This window comes from Haplochromis burtoni, unplaced genomic scaffold (genome assembly GCF_018398535.1).
Source record: "Haplochromis burtoni strain Fernald_Lab_line unplaced genomic scaffold, NCSU_Asbu1 Contig_49, whole genome shotgun sequence".
Lineage (NCBI taxonomy): Eukaryota > Metazoa > Chordata > Actinopteri > Cichliformes > Cichlidae > Haplochromis > Haplochromis burtoni.
This window is the reverse complement of record NW_024582410.1, coordinates 2,196,918-2,217,763: the sequence shown is the minus strand read 5'-3', so window position 1 is coordinate 2,217,763 and position 20,846 is coordinate 2,196,918. Positions and strand designations below refer to the sequence as shown.

General features: G+C 39.6%; 1 protein-coding gene across 2 annotated transcripts in view; it reads right to left on the bottom strand.

Moving 5' to 3' along the window:
- Nucleotides 1–2,658: 2,658 nt before the first annotated feature.
- Nucleotides 2,659–20,846, bottom strand: part of lin7a (lin-7 homolog A (C. elegans)) — a 48,396-nt gene continuing 30,208 nt past the window's right edge. The window contains exons 3-6 of one of the 2 annotated variants that reach the window (XM_005923517.3): nucleotides 16,379–16,450; nucleotides 9,124–9,333; nucleotides 8,485–8,700; nucleotides 2,659–4,540 (exon numbers count right to left, since the gene is read on the bottom strand). In XM_005923517.3, the coding sequence (XP_005923579.1) occupies nucleotides 8,485–8,700; nucleotides 9,124–9,333; nucleotides 16,379–16,450 (498 nt within the window). In that variant the 3' untranslated portion in view covers nucleotides 2,659–4,540. The remainder of the gene's footprint in view (nucleotides 4,541–8,484; nucleotides 8,701–9,123; nucleotides 9,334–16,378; nucleotides 16,451–20,846) is intronic. The other variant, XM_005923516.3, reaches the window with a different exon arrangement.

Sequence of the window (20,846 nt, the reverse complement as noted above, 5' to 3'; positions counted from 1 at the left end):
TTCAGCTATCTTAGTGAGGACCTTCATTGACATAATGGTTTCCCTAGCCCCTTACCCTAACCCTAACCATTAAAAATAAATGCCTAACCCTAACCCTAACCATAACCTAATTGTAACCCTGACACCAAAACCACATTTTGAGCCTCAAAAAGGCCTTCAAACTTGTAAGGACCAGTGAGTGTGTCCTCACAAGTGACTATAGAATGCAGATTTCAGTCCTCACAAAGATAGCTAGACAGGAACACACACACACAGTGATGAGAGTTTAATGACTCAAATATCAAATTTGGACTCAACTATCCTAGTGGACGCTTTATAAAACAATTCACCTCCTTTCTTATGAAAATAGCTGGACAGTATAGGCCAAAACTGTTTTGCACCAGACTGCAAACATGCTTTATTATGCTGTAAACTTGGCACTATAACATGGCAGTCTATGGGGATTGACTCTCAAGTTGCCAGTAGGGGAACTGGAGTCTGGGTTAATTATTCAGCTCTTGCGCATTGGATTTTCATTTATAACACCAAAGTCCTTATAAAAGGAAGCTTTGACATGTTAAAACAGCTGTGGGCACATATTTGGGCAGTGATTTTTCAAGCATTGAAAAATAACTTTTATTTAAAAAGCATTGTTTTAAACTGAATCACATCTTTCTAACAGCATCTTTGCTCCCTCATACTATTGTAATGGTATTTTTTTTTAATTTGGCACATTTTTAACCAGACCTACACAATCCCAAAGGGATTTGTGCTTCCACCCAAGACTGAACAGGTGATTTTCTTTTACCTCTTTAATAAATGTGTAAACCTCTACAATATAGATCCACTGCAGACTGCAAAGCAGTTGCTAGCTTGGAATCGAAGAGGTTGGCGGTGCCTTTGCTGGTCTGACAAACCAACAAGGTGTAAAGCAGAAACAGCTCTTTCAGGTGGTGTGTTCAGACAGAATGAAAGTGAAATTTCACCTTGCTGAAGTGTTTATGAGCCATTTCACAACTCACAAGTACTCGCTCCTAACAGCTATAATGAGGAGTACAACTGATAAGTGAAATCAAGCAATACAGCAACATTTTTTCAGGACATACCAGAAAATCCTACAGTTTTATTTTTCTCCTATCCCTGTTCTCTTTTAAAATCTCTGTCTACATACATAAGTGAAGTTGAATCATAAACTTCCAGCCAATGGTGATATAAGCTGGACTTTTGATTAGTAATTGTCGCTGGCATCTATGGGAACATCTCAGCTATTAGGCTTTTGCAATTTAATTTTGACAAACTAAAATACTGTGAAGTTACATGAGTGCATTTTCACCTCTATTGGAGGTATTTGAGCTACCCAGTGACAATTTGCATCAGTTTGCAAATTCATTCTTGCATTACTCTTCCTAATCTACAGAGAAAGGGGAAAAACAAGGCTGTTGGTGTATGATTACGTTAAAGAATGAAGCACGTTTTTGCATCACATCATAATTCCCCCTTTCAACACACAAGCAGGTGCGTCATGGTGTCTGGTGTTGTTAAGAGTTTGAGCTCTTTGGCACAGGGAGGAGGATCTGTATTATTTTGACAGTATTTCTTGTTTTGTGTATCTTGTGTGTTTTACTTCCCGTCTTTGTCTTGATTCCCACATTTAATCATCTGCCTGCTCTAACTGTTTACACCTGAGCCCAGGTTGTCCTCTGTGTGTGTGTGTCTAAAGCAATTTGTCTGTGTGTGTCTGTGAGTTCATGATCATGCTCCTTCTTTTTGTCTCTCTTTCATAGTTTTATGGAATCCTTTACTGAACTTTACTGAAGACACCTCTTATGCAGCACTGAAATTGCTTTTCACTTTAGATCCTGCCTGTCTGCCCCTGTGGTGGTTTGCATTTGGGTCAGTTTACCAGCTTCACCTTAAACTGCAAATATAGCACAAGGGTAGCAGCAAAGCTAAAATTATTTCCACATAGGGCCTAAATGCATGATTGAAGAGGTTAAAAATGGCTTCCATAAAACCTAATCAAAGAATCTAAATATAAATCTGATACACATCTATAAAATACTTTATAAAAAAAAACAAAAACAAAAAACCCTCTCTCTGGTGCTCACAGACACTTGAATAATGAGGTCCAGTCCCAACCCAACCCTGACACACTTTCACTGTGGAGGGTCTGCTACATTAAACTGAATAGGTATATTGTTATGTAAGTGATATTTATGATCTTAATAGATCAATAGGTAGTGGTATAAATCAAAAGTACACGTGTCTGTTAAAGAAATCAGTCGCCCCAAAGCTGCAGCTAAAATTCTACTCTTCCCCTTAAGTCAAGCGTGTCCAACTCCAGGCCTCAAGGACCGCTGTCCTGCAGGTTTTAGATATCGCCCTGGGTCAACACACCTGAATCAAATGATTAGTTCATTACCAGGCCTCTGGAGAACTTCAAAACATGTTGAGGAGGTAATAGAGCCATTTAAATCAGCTGTGTTGGATCAAGGACACATCTAAAACCTGCAGGACATCGGCCCTTGAGGCCTGGAGTTGGCCACCCCTGACAGAAGTAAAGAGACCCTTCAACAGCCATAATTGTGAAGTTTTTAGGACCCAGACTGGAATTGGGCCAATGTGCTAGAATACCATAAAATGCATGCATGCGATACAAAGAAAAACTGCACAAGTTGATCACTGTACACAAGCACATAGATTTATTTATACAAATATAGTATGTATAACAATTGCATATCAAGAGTTTGTTATCTATTTTTTTTTTTTATCTTTACGTTAAATACAGGACCATTCGCTTCAAAAATGCAAGTCAATTAAGAAAGAGTACCGATAAATTAAAGGTACAAAAAGGGATCTGTCTTATTAAGATGTACTGTGAGAGTCAGAAATGGTTGTAAATCATATAAAACCTGGACATTAAGGTCACCTAATCACAATATTTTGACATTAAGTAGACCTTAGACGAAACAGTTTTTTTGGGAAATAGTCAAATGTGGCAGTGTGGGACACATTAATGTAGGCTGCTGTTCATTTGGGCTTAGGGGTTAAAGCCGATGAAATCATCACTCACTGCAGTTTTAAATAAAATTTCTGTAACATCAGCTTTTACGCCAGCTGCTTTCAGCATACAGGTGTTTACAGAGTCTCGCATTGAGGAAGTGATGTTTAATGCCTGGGATAAATAAAAGAGTAAAAGCCAGCTACTGAAAATGTAAAGAAAATCAACAGTAAACAAAAAAAAAAAAAAAAAAAAAAAAAAAAGATAAAAAAACTTATAAATAAGTCATCTCTGGGAACGACGGAGCAGAAAACCACAACAAGAAGCTCACCAAAGATGGAGACAACGTAAACACAGATTTGGCAGATTACCACTTTGACTCTGGAGTTCAGCTACTTGGGTGACAAAGAAAATGATTTCTCTCACAGATCCACTGGGGAAAAAAAACAAACCAAAACACTCCACTCATAACACAAAATGCAGGTAACACATCCACGTGAACTATGTGCTAGTATTTAGCCATAATGCAATGAATAGATTTTAAACAATCTGCACATCATAGAAAGAATACATAATATTTTAAATGAACATTAAAACTTTGTGTTAAATCTCTGATCTCGTAAACTATAAAATAGACAGATCTGGAAAAATAAACATAATATTCATTTAATTCTGTTAAAATCAAAAGTGATGACATTCTGGTAATCTGTCGGGAACATTTAAGATTTCTGAGGATTAAAGTGAACCTCCTTGTAACATATATTTTCTAGATTAATTTCAGTTGGGAGTAGCTTATAAGTTCTTTTTATGAATCGCAGTTATTGCACATTAACTCTATGCGCCGTCTGTAAATCTCTTTAAATGGCACCGAAGGCCGATTTGGACTCAGGAGCTGCCTTACAGTGAATAAGATGCGATTTGCTTTACGGTGATTTACATTTGCACCTAAACTCTGTATATGTACGGTGATGAATTTCATTTTAAAATGTAAAAACAAAAAAAACAAAACAAAAGTGTGTTATTGCTAAACCTACGAGATACAAAATCTTTTCTTGCTACAATATAGAAGGTAAAAAAGAGTTCATCAAAAACAGGACACAGAAAGAGGAAATCAATGGTCTTTCATACAGAGACACAAGCACCAGTAGAGGAATCAATAGAAACACCACTGTACAAATGATATCTATGGAAAAATGGCGAAGGATCCACTGCGAAATGGATGAAAGCAAACCAAGTGGATAAAATAAACCAAACTACAAACACAAGAAAGGGAGTATTCAAGTCACGACTGGGGTGTAGAACCTAGAAAAGGGACTATAAAGTCAAAACTTTCAGTGTTAGCCTCCCTCATACTTGTTTTTCGAAGCACCAAATTCAGGACAAACGCTCTCTTCGTTTTTGCTCAGTAATCGGTGGTACACTGGAAGGGAGAGAGTGAAAGAGTCTTCTACTTTCGGTCGGTTTTGCTCCATGATGGAGAGACGCCTTTGGGATCCTCAACACAAACAGATGGCCTTAAAGATCCACACACTTCTTCACTTCTTCTTCTTTTGGAACAGCCTGGAGATTACAAAGACAAGAAAAACAGGCTGAGAGCAATGCCGTGAAACACAGCTGCACTAATGAAGTCATGCTGAGTTTAATTTTTTTCTGTTTTCTGAAAAATGTCACATGGTGTGGTAAAAGGATAAATTAGCAACAAGACAAACATTTAATCTTAAAAAAAAAAAAAACCCCAGTATGACACCATATACTTTTAGGGTCCATCCATCCATCCCAATGCATTTGTCAATCCAGTTTTTGCTCCTTATCCAGTTTGCAGACATGCCCAGACCTCCCTTTACCCATCCACCTCCTTAAGATGTTCTGGAGGTATCCCGAGGCTCTTTTCATGCCAGAATAGAGGGATCTCGCTAGTTTGGCAATCCAAACATTTGACTAAAATGACAAGGGACAAAGCAGGGATTTTTTTTTCTTCAAAAGACACACCTCTCAGATTTTTATGTTAAACTCAAAAGGATGGGTTTTAATCAAAATGTTCTCATAATTGCAGACGGATTGTGACAAAGATGATATCAGAGGGCTTAATTTTGATCTACACTCTGAAATTAAAAACACAGAGGGAGGATATTTTTTAGTGAGGAGAAGATTGGAGATGAGGTTTTTTTGTGTTAAAATTAACTGAAGTTACAGGATAGATTCAATTCACTTCAGTTAACTTCAGTTCAATTTATTTAGCAACAAATCACAACTACAGTCCCCTCAGTATATTGTAAGGTAAAGACCCTACAATAATAGAGAGAAAACCCCAGCAATTAGCAATGAGCAAGCACTTGGTGACAGAAGGAAGAAAAAACTCCCTTTTAACAGGAAGCAACCTCCACCAGAACCAGGCTCAGCAAGGGGCAGCCATCTGCTGTGACTAGTGATGCGTGAATCATAAACGATTCGTTCATGATTCGCGCATCAATCGCGATTCAATACTCGAGAATCACTTTACTGACTCCTGAATCATGATTCACAACCCCAACTGACTCACTGACTCATCCCTGTTGCTGTTAGCAGCAATATATCTAGCTTATAATTAAAATTGTGAAGAAAAACACAACATCTGGTATCTTAAGAAAAAAATTTCTGCTCTGAACTGGAAGAAAAAACCCTGAGTAGAAGCTCACATCAGGTTCACAGTAGCATCGCTCTGCTAACATGCTAACAGTACATTTGATCTACTCACCCCCTCCCTCCTGTGCTGAATCATAAGCGAATCACTCAGGACTCACTAACCCCTCCCTCCTAGCTCACAGCTTCTTCTTCTTCTTGGTTGGCAACCAATGTTAAGGCGCATTACCGCCCCCTGGCTCACAGCTCAGTGGACATTTAAATGAGAAAATATCTATTTGACACATTTAAGGAAAATACTAATAAAATAAAAATAAACAAAATAAATGTTTATTAAGCAATTTTGATAGGAAATTGCTTAATTTTAGAAATGTTTTTGCTCTTTTTTGTTCTATAAAATAGTTGTTTTCTTTGAGAATCATTCATCTTAGCAGTAGGATTTACATGAAAAGAGAAACAAATTAAGTTTAAGTGAAAATGTACATTTTTTGCACTCTCTGGTCAACTGACTCAATGAATCAAATGACTCAAAAAAACACAATTCACTTTGGTGAGTGACTCATTAAAACTCGATTCAGTAAAAAGAATCAAATTTACCATCACTAGCTTATTCATCACCAATGCTTATTAGAGAACATCTAAATATTAAATTGAAGCCTGAATTAGATTCTTGAAAGGGATCCGGTCTACATATACGAGTGCTCTATATATAAAAAAAAAAAGATCAACTGTTGTTTAACTGTTGAAGAGTTCAGCTGTACAAAATAAGACAACTCAAAAAAGTCTGAGAAGATAAAATATTAACTGAAAAGAAAAAGTTGAAGAGCCGTCACTTCTCATATATCTACATATATATCTATCTACCTACCTACCTACCTACCTACATACCTACCTACCTACCTGCCTGCCTGCCTGCCTGCCTGCCTGCCTGCCTACCTACCTACCTACCTACATACATACATACATATATATATATGTAGATATATTTATTTATTTATTTGTGTGATGAGGAGGTGCACCAGTATCACTTATGAATGCATCTCTTTAACTTACATCTGGCTCTGACCTTTACATACAGTTTATGCTGGTTAACAGAGAGCAGAGAAACTCAGAAAATGTGACAGAATGGCTTATAATGCACTCTTGTCACTTGGTCAGCAGCTTCTTGGATCCCAGCAGATCACTGCGGTCAGCATGCCGGAATTGATATAACATGATCCCTGCTCAGTTCGCTTTCTGTGGCTCCACCACAACACGCTGTTACAAGCTCCTAAGAACCATTCCAGGCTGTGGTGTGCCAAGTCCAGGACAAGAGATATGCTTGGGGGATTTAGCATCAAAGCCAAAGAGATCTTGGACACATGCCTCTAACACGTCAGGCAAATAATTTGAGACGTTTGGGCAAAAATAGGGACCGCATGATATGACTTGGTTTCATGGTCTGAATAGTGTCTGCACTTTCTTTTTGATTTTAAATTGAGTGTTTTTCACTACAGCAGGCAAGAGTGAGCTTTAGTTTGCTTGGCAGTGCACAGCCTTCTTCTAATTTGGCACCGTAAGAAAAATTGATCTAAAGCGAGTCAGGGGTAGAGCCTCCATCCAGCTTTAGCTTACAAGTAACAACACTCCAGGCTGCACCTGCGTACCTGCAGAGCATGAACCACAGATGTAATCGGTTTAAGCTTGAATAATTTACAACCCTTACAACAGAATCACTGGCAGCACAGAAGAAGAATCAGTAATGTTTGCACAGAGGATACTGGCTGCTCAGTTTGCAAAATATACTACTGAGCTTTTAGGCTCTGTGCTGGGATGTATATGTCTGCTATACCTGCACACAAGCTGAAAGATGTGCTTACATGGGCAAAACAGAGTACGGTGAATAAAATTCAGTTCTCCATCTCAATTCTTTTATTGTTTATCTGCAAAATGTTTTAACTTTCTTGCACCAGAACATTCAGCAGAAAGTTTTTATTATATACTTGACATTAAATAAATATATAAATGAAGCCAACAACCAAGGAATGAAGCAAATCGAGGTAAAAAACTATTTCGAGTAAAAGTATGATGTCTGGAAAGATGAATAATTCATCTAGAAAGATTTTGCGACAATAAAAGCTCGGTCACCTTGAAACAAGAACAGCTGGGAGGCCCAAGCCTGAGGCTCTGCTTATGCTCATACAGGAAATGATAAAAGGTGTACTCTCTGTGCACATCTGCATTCCCTACCCACCTTTGATTTCTTTTAGTGCCTGCAAGTCCAAAAATACAGCACATACTTTTGATCCTAAACTCTGCCACAGTTTTAAAAAAAAATATGTTGAAACAGGTCGACAGAAGGTCCAGAAGTTTATAGAGAATGGTACATTTATTATTTTTTAGTTTTTATAACTTTGCCTCTGTTTGATTTAAAATCCTTTTCATGGTGTGTCAGTTGCATCTTAATTGCAGAGTCATGGCCAGGTGAGGCCTGTTACTTTGTTATTTCATTACAAATTAACCAGGTAAAAGATCTGCAGTTTATTCTATGTGTTGAAATTGTATTTGGTAGCTTTTCACTTTAACTCTAAATGAAGTCCAGTTGGTGGACCAACTACTGTATTGTGGATTTATATTCAAAGCAAAGTTGATGGCATTGTGCCCGAATGATGAGCTTGGCGATCCTGACGAGCTATTAGTGGCGTTTCGACCTCAACCTAGGCTGCAACACTCCTCATTCTGTTACATTTCAGTTCTTTCCAGCGGGACAATTTCCTTATGTAATCTTCATCAACATGCATAAACACAACTTTTTAAAGTAAAGTTCTCAGAGGTAGTGTTTCCTTTTCCTTTGTTGGCATCCACCTCCCCCCACCCCTCACCCTTAAAGCAATGAAGCGCCTCACCTACGACATGTGGTTCTGCTGAGAGGCCAGATTCTGCTGTTGCTGCTGCTGCATGAGGAGCTGCTGCTGCTGACGCCGCCGGGCCGTACGCAGCTTCTCGAAGCGGGCCTCCATCTCCTCCAGCACTTTGGGGGTGTAGCGAACCACCAGCTTCACGCTGTCCTTGGCTGCCTTCAGTAGCTCCACCGCTTTCTCGTGGTGCTCTCCCTCTACACTCTGCAGGGGTTTCAGAGCCGCGGAAAGAGTAGAATATTAAAGGGGGCTGATTTTAATATATATATATTTTTAAAAATAGTAACCCTTCAAAGAAAAAAAAGAATATTTTCTCCACTATTATTACCTCACGATCAAGTGAAATGAGAAGGCTTAGCTTACAGTGTATGATGCTCATATCTCTCCAGCAGCTGAAGAAATTTCTGCTACTTATTCACAACATGCAACCTTGCGACCTCAATAACTCCTGTGATTGTTGACTCACATATCAAACTAGAAATCATATACATGGCAGGAAGCTGCTAAAAATATATTTTTGGAAACAAGCTTAAACAGGGGTTGACAAGCTTATCTACACTCTACTTTCAATCCATTGATCCTCTTTTCCCACATGCTGGATCAGAACGTTAGTCTGGCGAGACCCACCACTCCATTCACAGACAGGAGCTGGTCCCCTCGCTTTAAGCCGCCATGCCTCTCAGCTACGCCTCCAGGAATGATGCGGGAGATATAGATAGGTGAGTTTTGCTCTTTGCCGCCCATCACATTGAAGCCCAGCCCTTCGTCCGTCTTCGGTAGCTCCACCACCCGTGGGTGAGAGTGACCTTCACTGGCTGCGAAGGCCGCAACTGTGGCCTGAAGGAAGAGAAAAAAAAGGTAAAGGGCTTATTAGTTATTCCAATGAATTAGACAGTTAATTAGACATGAATTCTGACAAAAATACACTTCTACGTATATTTTTTTGACACACAAGATTTAATACAAGGTTCAACTTTGTGTGTGCAAAAAAGTAATATTATATATATTATGCAATATGCAAATATCCATGGGTTAATCATAGACTGTACAAAAATAATAGATGTAGCCTTAGGTTCTAAAATGTGAAAGTGCCTTAAAGCAAAAGGAGTTTCCAGGATTTTTTAATGAGGGGGGGGGGGAGACCAAGAAGCACCTAAGGGGAACTCACGAGAAATCATAAATAAGTTTTATTCTGAAGAACAAGGTCTCTCACACATCCTTTATTTTACATTCACCTCTGAAAAGTACAGGTGTGGACCAAACCATTGTGAACCATTTGAAAGGGAGTACGATATATCTAAAATTACTACAAGAGATTTGATGGCACATTATTGTATTATTATTTCACAATGAATAATTACATTCGCAGCGTAATACCAGTCCTTTTATATACAATCTAATGTTCCGCATTATGCGTATGATATTAAAGATATTAGTGCACATTAAAAAAGTGGAGCGAATGCCTGAACTGTGCCAGGTCAGTTTCCCAAGAAATGCAAAAAAACTTTAGTAAATGTCTCATTCTATGAGTAAATCAAGTATTAGGGCAAGAAGTGAGTTATTTCTTCTCCTTTTAGTTAAACAGTGGAGAGAAAAACATAACCAAGATGAGAAAGAAGGCAGAGGCACACAGCAGCTTCTTAAATAGTGCCCTCATTATAGACGGCGCGAAGATATTCGTCTGAAATCTGATTTGCAGCTTTTGCAAACCACATCTTCAATCAAATCAGCAATTCTTTTTGAAAGCTCTGCAGCTTACACTAGCTTCTCATTCTCTTCTGTAGTGTGAAAATAAAAGCAAAGGAAGAACACATTTTAGAAGTATTACAAAGAGACTGCAAAGCTGCTCGCGAACCTCTGACGCACCTTCTCATTTAAGCGACGACGGCCGTAACAAAGCGTCAGGATTTGGTCTGGGCTTGGGATTTAGACTCCACATGAGAAGTTCTCTGGTCTTTCCAAGCACACGGATTAACACATCTCACTTCCACCCTGTGTATCCCTTCCAGCTGGGTGAAGTTCCTTTGAATCACAAGCCAAGCTGCACACTCCTTGTACATTTACAACAAAGCACCGAGGAGCTTGTTAGCCGAGCTGGGAAAGCTCGTGGCAGGTGAACAGAGAGCCTGTGCCCAAAGATCCACAGATGCGGTGCCACAGGTTCCTCGCTGTCAAGTCAGCATCATTTATGGTGTGCGAGATGGGGGAAAGGCAGGATAAGAAAGTACGGGTGGGGTGAGTTCTGTTTTGATTTTGCAGATGTGAATCGAAATTCCCAGCAGCAGACGAGGAGCTTGGCAACTGGAGGTCTTTGAGGCTCCCTCCAGGCATCATCCCCGCATCTGCAATCTCTTCCATATTCATATGCATCTTCAGATCCACATTTATTACTCCTCATTTCTCTCTCCCCTCCCGCTGCCTATTAATCTGCTTATTGCATTATGACAACTCCCCCTTCTCCTTCCTTCTCTCGCTCTGTCCTTCGCCTTTCTTCTTCTGCTGCTCCCACTCACCCTCCCTGGCCTGCTGTTAAAATAAGCAGCAGCTCCTCAGCATGCATACCGTCGCCACCCAGGCCTCGCAGCTCATCGACCTTCACAACTTTATCGGGCTTTCTGTGAATGAAAAACAATCTGGCAGATGGCCGGTGCCTCTCACGCACGGGGGGCATTTTAAATGAAACACTTGCTGGAGGATACTCGGTAGACACACAACACTGTAAAAGTCTGGCTTAAAGTATCTAAAGTCATTTTAGCATCACCTCCCTGTTTTTTTTGCTCCCCCCCGCTGCTCTGATAATCTCCGCCTCCTTTAAGATCAGTAATAAAAGCCTCGGGCCAGATATTAGAGGCTGAATTGATTAAATTAACAAAGCGATCAAAGTGAATTGAGTTGTTCAAGTGAAACTCAAATCTTGGATGTCTGCAGATTTTTCTGTCTCACCAACTAAAGCACTCGAGATAAACCGAAACTCTGTCATGTATTTCATCACTGTTGCAGTTCATTCTCACTGCAATACAGTATGAATGTCTTTCCCCATATGTTGATGCTGATTATGTGCAATTGTGGTCCTTGTGGATATCTCTGCAGGGAGTAAAGCACTTTCAAAAATATCCAGTGTTCCCAGTTGGGAAGATCCCCACAGCTAAGCCACTTCAAACCCTTAGCTGTGTGCTTAATTGCCCAATGAATTTGTGCATTTTTATTACAGATTTAGAAGAAGTAACTTTTAAATGTGTGAGGGAGAGAGTTTGAAATGCTTTGTTCTTAAGAGAAAAAAGGGACATAGAAAAAGACTTAAAAATAACATCTCTTCTAATCATTAATGAGATGTTATTTTTAAGATCAGACAATGGAACCCACTCGAGAAACTTCAGGATACTTCAGAAGATGACACGATTGTCTTTGTTGACAGAGAATCCTTCCCTCTGAGAGAAGAAAAAATAAAACCCTGAACAGAGTTTGTTTAAAAATGTGTCATATTTAGTGCATCCTGTTTAAAAATATTTTGACAGGTTGGGAAATACACCTACTCTTGCCACAATTTAGACGAGAAACCTATGGAGTCAGACGACTACAAGATTAGACTGGAAAGCCTTAAAGGGCCTATTGGGAGTATGGGGAACTTTCTCAAGGATCAGACATTTTAACCAACATCACATTTTATATTTAAGGAAATTATTGGAAAAGGAAATTATTGCCTTGCACCACTACCGACAGCTTCCATGTAGAGAAAGTGAGTGAAATGGCACAAGACTGAATGCAATGGAAGAAAATTTGTTGTGAACTCCTGGCGGCTCTGGCACGTTAAGACGCTAAATCGAGGATGTTATTACCGTAATGGAATAAAAGGGAAGTGAAGGATCATCCTTAAGGAGGCGCTGGTTGCATGTTGATAAATGCTTCTTTTAGAAAATAAAAGAGGGGTTGCATATGTTAAAACCACACTGACAATTTCAGTCTGGTTTCAATTTCCTTAAATTCAACAGATTTGAAAATAATTACCAATGAATGGAACAGGAATTCACGGTCCAGACAACTGCTGACTACATAAGAGACCTGAAAAAGTTCGCTCTTTACTCCCTAAATGTATCTGAATAGCTTAGCAGTAATAGCTACTCTAGTGAAGTTTCTCTTTTTTTCCTTAGTTTATTTCACTTTGTTCACCAAACTGTTTGGTGTCTTTTGCTGTACCACACTAAAAGACTGTATTTCAGTTACTTTCCACTTCAGTCACATGGCTAGTCTCCCTGAGGTCTCCCTGCAGTTTACATGAGCCACAAACACAAAAGAAGATTATACTAGAAGCAGCTAGAAGAGGCACCCCTTTGTAACCCCTTCTACAGCCACACCTAGCTCCACTTGGGGGATGATAGGGTATCTTTAATGCTCTGTACAGTCTATTTATGGAAGTCTGTTTAAATCAGGGGTCTCAAACTCGTAGCCCCAGGGCCACTTGCGGCCCACGTCACCCCTACTTGCTATACTGACGTGAAGAAATAGAATGCAATTTGGCCCGTGAAGTTACTTTTTTGTTAGGGAGGATTTGTTTGTTGTTGAGTGCAATGTTAAAATAAGTTCTTTAAAAAGCAAAAAATGACTTAATACGAAGGCAACATGAGCAGAGAGTACAAACATATTGAGGGATTGGCTGTGTTAGTTCAGTGAGAGTTATTTGTAAAGAAAACAATTTTCGCTAGCAGTCAAAAACTAATGTGCACACTTATGTCTGCATTTTTATTTTGTTAAATACGAACAACACTGTGATGCCACATGTCGGGCCAGAAAGTGAGTACCAGTTTGTAGTTCAATGAAAGGCTTCAGTTAGTTAAAAAATTGCGTTCACATTTGCAGTTTTGTCTTGTTATATAATATTAAAAATTCAACACTACATTTTCTGAAACATTTGTGGGTGTTTTCATGTTTGTTTTGTACTCATTGAACACTAAAGTGGCCCTCACATGAGATGACAGTGCCAGCAGTAGCCTACAGCTCATTTAAGTTGGAGACCCCTGTCACTGTAAAATTGGGGGCCCCCCAATAGCCTGGTTTTCCTCTCATGAGAGCATTCCAGCTATAGCAGACATAATCCTTTCATTTTAAAAGATGCCTCCCACAAATGTCTGTCTTTCTATATAGATTGACACATGCAACATGTACAGTATTAGTGACTCAGGTGCTGGAAGGAGTATTTTTGAACTCTGAATGTTAAGTTAGCCGTTTCCCTCTGCTAACCACCTCCCAGCTCTAGCTCAATAGTTAACAGCAGGCATGAGGATTTGATCTCTTTATCTAACTCAAAGTAAAACTGTGAAAATATGTAATTCTTAAAATATTGAGTGATTCCTTTTAACAGATATTGAATTGTATTTTACCAAACTCTGCAGGACTATTCTGGAGGTGTAGCGTTAGTGGAGCCAAACAAAATGAGAAAAGGACTGGCAAGCAGCTCTCATCGTTTGAAGCCTCTCTGTGTTCATACACAAAGACTTGTATCCCTTTGTTTATGTCATCCTTTTCTGTTCTCGTCCTCCACCCACTCGCGGCGATGAGAGGAGTGGACTCTACACTGAACCAATGAAGGACATGCTCTATGAGTGCTCCTCATCGCATCCCACCCTTCTCTTCCTCCTCTGCACTTTAAATCAGGCAATCTCTCCCTCTCTTTATCTTCTTTCATGAAAGCTTGTGTCTCTTGCTTGTGATGTGCTGATGAAACGTCCTGCTTCAGTCAAGCGGGTCAAGCTCATCTCTTTTGAATACCACAATCTGCTTATTCCACTCACGCAGTGCACCTCTTTCACCTGTGATATGGATGGGACCTTTTCTAAATAGCCAGCAGAAGAAAAAAAATCGTTGGACATCTTAAATAATCAGGTGGGATAAACCAAAGCATAAAAAAGATGGGTTTTTTTAACAATTAACTTGCATCCATGACATTTATGACCTCTCAATCAAAAGCTCTGTTTGTTCCGAGTGCTGAATTGTAAATAAATGAAAGCTCGTGAATGCAAACATTCAGAAGGTAAAGTCAAGACAGCTGTGTTTCCATAAGAGAAATAAGTTGAATGAGTTGAAGAGAATCCAGCAGCTGCTGATTGGAAGAGTCTTGAGGACTATTAGACATAATTAAAGACCGATTTACAGCTCGAATCAAAGACATTAAGTAACTGATGACTGTTGAGTCAAGGATGAAGAGCTTCTACTTCAGCCTTTGAGATAAACATTTAGCTCGTTCTGGTCTGTAATGCCTGTCTTTCTTCTGGTAAAGTGTACTCTGACAGTATTGATTCCAACTTTGTTTGACCTTATGAGTCGTGCTATTTTCCCTCAAACAACAACTCTACAGCAGCCGCTTAAATACACCAGCACCACCTTCTGACAGTCCCTACGCAGAAATGATCGATTATACTGCAAATTATTTTTGAGGTGAGCACTGCCAACACTCTCCATATACAACGCCTTAACATATACCTTTTTCCTACATGAACATAGTGTCAGTTCTTAAATCGCAATTTAAAAACTGACTAACAGCATTTTGACCAACAGTATTTTCAACCTTTTGACACCTCTACCTTGAAATGCAAACTCCTGTTTTGTCTTCATTGCAAAGATTCAACAAGGTGCTGGAAACATTGCTCAGCGATTTTGTTCCATATTGACGTGATAGCATCACGCCGTTGCAGATAAAGATTTATCGGCTGCGCATCCAGGGTGAGAATCTCGAATTGCGTCACATCCATCACATCTATTGGATTGAGATCTGGTGAGTGTGGAGGCCGTTTGAGTACAATGAACTCATTTATTCAGTGTTTAGTTGGTACCACAGGGCCCAAATTGTGCTAAATATGCCCCACACCATTCTCCACCACCACCAGCAGCCTGAATCATTGATAGAAGGGAAGATACTTGAATACTTTTGTTGTATTTGAGTTACTGTTGCTTTCCTGTCAGCTTGAAGCAGTCTGGCTATTCTCCCCTGACCTTTGGCATCAACAAGGCATTTTTTCCCAGAGAACTGCTGCTTACTGGATTTTTCTCGTTCCCTCTTTTGGACTGTTTTCCGTAAACCTGAGGGGTGATTTTGTGGGAAAATCCCAGTAGCTCGGCAGTTTATGAACTGCTCAGATCAAAAACAACCATGTCACTTTCAAACTCACTTAAATCACTTTTTGTCTCTATTCTGATGCTCTGTTTGGACTGCAGCAGGTGGCTTAGAGCATGCCTAAGCACACCAAGTTGTTGCCATGATTGGCTGATTAGATATTTTCATTAATGAGCACCTAACAAAGTAGCCGGTCAGTGTATATCAGGTTAAAGAAGAATCTTAGACCTTTCCAAACAAACAAATTAATAAAATGTTCGTAATTTATATCAATGAGATAACTCTGGTCTACAGCTAGTTGCCTGTCCATCTGCACATTTTGTCTGTGGTCAAATATACGTGTAAACTTGAAGTTAAAGAAAATGGTTTGAAAAAAAGGATGTAAAATATGTTAGTTGTTCCCATCCCGTGTAAACACAAACTTGTTTGCCTTTTATGTGTGTGCTCTCTCAATAGATAAAGAAATGAAACGTCATAAATGTGAATCTGTTAGACAGTCTTTTAGCAGATGAGACTAACAGCGACGCTTTGGTTTTATTCTTGGAAAACTGGCACTCGTGTGTCATTGCTTGATGACCCACACACTCTTAATGAGGGCCATTATCAAAGGATGTAGTTTGCTGATTTCAGGCAGCTTTGGCCAAATGAAATGAAATGATGAGAATGAAATCACTGGGTAAAGTGATTAAAAGACAGCTCCCGAGTAATTAGTTACAGCTTTCAGTAATGATATATTATGATTTTATTGCTGAGCCAAATTTCCAACACAGTTCTTACCTTAGCCGTGGCCCTGGCCTGATACTCTGGACAGCCATTCACTGTAATTGTTTCGTGCATATACTGGTACACCTGAAAGAAATGAAGACAGAGATGCATGTGGTTGAAATCTGAATCCACCAACTTGCACATGAGCTCAAACTCTTCTTTTCATAGTCAAATAATGGTTTCCTTCCACAGAAGGCTGTGCACACTTGCATGTGTACAATAGCAAACTCTCAGGAAGCACATGGCATAGACTGATCCCTAATCTATGAGCAGTAATATTGCTCCTAGTATTTCAAAGTAACCCTCAAGTGATAGGGCCTCGCTCAAGCCTTTGTATTTAATAACATCCTGTAACAGAAAATCCTATTACGATCCGGCACGATGACTTTCTGCAAACACGCTGGTGTTATCAGCAGCTAGACAGATAAGGGAGAGAGAATTTTGCGTTGATGCAGACAGAGAAGAATTTCTGTTACTGTAGAAAAAGTCAGATGTTCTTCTTTTGTTAATGTATATTAAAGGGGAGACTCTGGACTCTACCAGAGTAGGTCTGCATGATTCACGATTCAAAATAACCCCAAGTTCATCCATCCTTTTAGCTCCCAATTCCCTCTCTTTAAGCAAGTTTTCTTCCTGTCCCTTATTAACAGAGAGTTTGAACAACAAATGGGTGGGAATTCTGTGCACCTGGCCAGACCGGTTTTCCTGAGATGACCATATTAGGAATATCCCCTCTCACTGACCTAAAAGGTAGATCAGAACTGTCTGAAACAGAGGCTCTGTCTGAAAACTGTCTAAAGCCTGAGCTTTGGGGTTACAGGGATTACTTACTCTGTCTCCTTTAAACTTTCATGTTGACAAACGAGGCATATTGTGGTGTTACAGACAGCATAAAAAGTCAACAGAACAAGAAGTAACAGATTCTGCCGGGACTGAGCCGGTGCTAAAACACGGGTTAGTGAGCATGTCCATCTGGGTAAAAAAAAAGTTTTCTATTTGCTGAAGCAGACAGAATAAGTGCAGACAGCTGACCTTTCCTGTTTAGATGTGGCTTTTAAGAAAACCTTACAAGCAGACTTGTTCGGAGACTATAAAAGAGGAGACCATAGCCAATGTTGACTCGTGGGTAACATGCGGTAACTGAAGATATACTAGAGGAGTACCAATTCACACACTAAAACAAACAGCCTGATCTAATTTGTGTATGTTTTGCAGCTATAGAGTAGTCAGAAATCTCACCCAGTGCTACGGTCACATAATAAGAAATATAATCCAAGGATATGTTACATGTAAACTAATTCAGCTGTGTATGCTCATATTAACAATGGGCATAGTTTCTAATGATGATGAGATCGGGATATGTTGAAGTAAAGCTCAGACTTCAGTCTGCTCTAAATCCTTGATTTTAGGGAGTTTTTCTTCTCTCGGATCTAAGCAGCGCACCATTGTGCTGCCCCTGCTAGAGTCTACGAATAAAAATATGAACCTCAAAATAAAGGTCATAAAATAATGACTGAAATCTTTTTGGCTGATGACAAACAGTCCCATTTTTCTGCCTGCAATGTTGCTCACTGCCTGCTACTTTTTTCTTTACATTAAAGAGAACGTCTGAACCAGACATACCCATTACCTGCACAGAGAGAAATCAGGAGTTTAACATCAGTCAAGTTTGTGTGCATTGTTTGTAAGATAGTTTTCAGAAAGCAGCAACTTGCCAGTGCACTTTCCAAACATTGCCTTGAGGTGTGACTGCCACCCCGGGATGGCAGCGTAACACAAGGCCTGCCTTTGCAAATGACTCGATTAAATACCGTAATGGCAGCATTGATTTCAGTGGAAAGATTCTCTAACTATCATCTAGCTGTTTTAATCTCACATTTATGGCATCTGCAATTAACTCAACGAATAAGTGACTGCGTTTTAATGGAACTGACGAATGTTTCTCAGCAGAAAAACAACAGCTTCTCAATGCAAAGCAGACTTGGAATGAATGTGTATGCTATGTTGGATATTATGGCTCAGAAATAAAATAATGATTCCACTTCCTGGATGACGTCTCTCATCGCAGCAGAGCAGCTTGTTGGAGGTGAATGTGGCAGGCAGCTCTGACGTATCCCTGCAAAAACATTACAAGGGCCTTGCTTTTCTGTATCGTCAAAAGGGTGTATACTCATAGGATGCAAACCTTCAGATATTTGTATGTAGAGATCTCAAGAGCATGGAAAAAAATATCCCTGAGCTCCTGTCGGCTTGTTTGCTCATGAATCTCAAAGACCAAATGACTAGCTTTTGAGGGTGCACTTCAGAGCGCAACATGTTTTTGTAGATTCATGGTGCCGCTGATGCATTTTGATAAGAGGAGCCTGCAGTCCACACACACACACACACACACACACACACACACACACACACACACACACACCACTCCCAAGTGACACCTTTTCCTGAGGACTTCTTCCACCTTTGCACTTTGAGGCTTAGCACAGCTTTATAAATGCCACAAAAGGTTTTTCTTGCCTCTATCTTACTACACAGTAGCTTCATTTCTCTCTCATTTATCCCTTTGTTAGAAAAACACTACAGCAAGTCCTAATTACAGCTATTTATTCAGTCCATAACAGTCTCTAATGCTCTCTCTTAGCACCTATAAGACAAGAAGTCTGTAGGAAAAATGGGCTTTATCTATCTGTGAAAGTAAAGCATTTTGGTCCTTAAAACATGGTCTCTGTTATGTAAATGTTTAGTAATGGCTCTATTCAAACACGACGTTACAGATAGCACTGCAATGCGTATGAAATACTTGGCATATTCTGAGAAGGCGGCACAGCAGTGAGCCGAAAAATAATGATACCCAGAAAATAAAAAACTCTCAGGTTTCTCTCAGTATATATCGCTGATGCATCAAAATGGCCAAGGTGAGCATAAGGGTGGCCAACATCTCACTTTTGGATCCCCTGATCCTCATCAATGGATAAAAAAAAAACAGTCAACTATTTCACAGATAAAGTCTCAGAAGGGTTGACTAAAATAATGCGCTTAAAAAGTATTTTTAAAGTGCTTATTGTAAATTCATGAGTGTAATATAGTTTAATTGTTATGTGTAATTAAATGTGAAGAAACAGCTTCCATGAATATATGATCCATTTATCTGCGTATTGTGTTGACAAGATATGAAGATTGAAGATGAAGTAGGGTTGTGCTGCGCTTTCATGTAATACCAGTTTATACCACAAGAGAACACAGTAAAGTATTTACCCTTGTAATTCATTAAGCACTATTTCTGCTTAGAATTGTAGCCTGACAAAAGGCAAAGCCTCTTAAGAAAACGAGGTAAATGTCAGCACACACAAAGAAGAATAAAATCACAGAAAACAATCAAAAACAGAAGGCAAGAGTGGAAAAACGCACGCCACGCCCTCTGGTAATCCTGCCCCCTGGTGGTGTGGTGAAAGCTTTAGTTAAATTACTCAGGGCAGTGTTTCCCAACCTTTTGGAGCCACGGCACATATTTCACATTAGAAAAATCACACGGCACACCACCAAACAAAAATGTCACAAAAAGCATACTGATAATTTTTCCCCGGTCTGTATTTTTTTCTAGGACCCAGGTCAGATCGACTACTTTTTCTTTTCAAATATTTATCCATTGCTATTACGGGCTTCGTTGTCTCACTCACAGCATGACTATGATGTAATTTCTTCTGCGACTTCTACTGTTTTACTGGCGGTTGGCAACCCATTTAATTAGAGCAGGTAGTTGTACCGCCCTCTAGGGGAGGATAATGTAATTGTTCTGCCCGTTACTCACGCCGGTCGCTTAGGGTATTAATCAGGTGGAGCCAGATAATCTTCCACGCCACACCTATGTGGGCCGGCAGAGTGGATGGGAAACACTGACTCAGAGGACAATTGCAAAATACTAGTTTGGAAAAATGTCAAAATCAACTTAACACGGACCAGTGCTCAAAGATACGCAGACGTAGATGCCAAGAACTGGTTTGAAACACACATCCAAGTAATGAGGAGCAGCAACTGGATTCAACTTTTCTTTTGGCCAATATAAGGGTAATGTCCACTTTTCTTTGGAAAAACCTAAGAGTTTGTTTTAGTTAAATACGTCACTTTACTCACCCACTAGTCATTTACAGGCAAAACACCTATAATATCTATCGACAGTATAAAAGATAGACACTAAGGTGCCATTTTGAAGCCTCGAAAAGTGTTTTTCCTCTTTTCTGACTCCTACGTAACTAAAATTTACAAAATGGACTTAATGTTTTATCCAATATGACTCGAAATCATGTCCATCTTTCACTGTTACTTCTACTGCTTAATGTTCATAGCAATACCACATACGGTGTGCCAAAGTAACTGCAACTCTGGGAACTTCAGATACAACACTTCTGGTGTGAGGAAAGAGAAGAAGAGTGCTGAATTATTTAGCCTGTGCTGTAATTTGGGAAAATAAGTGGATGGATAT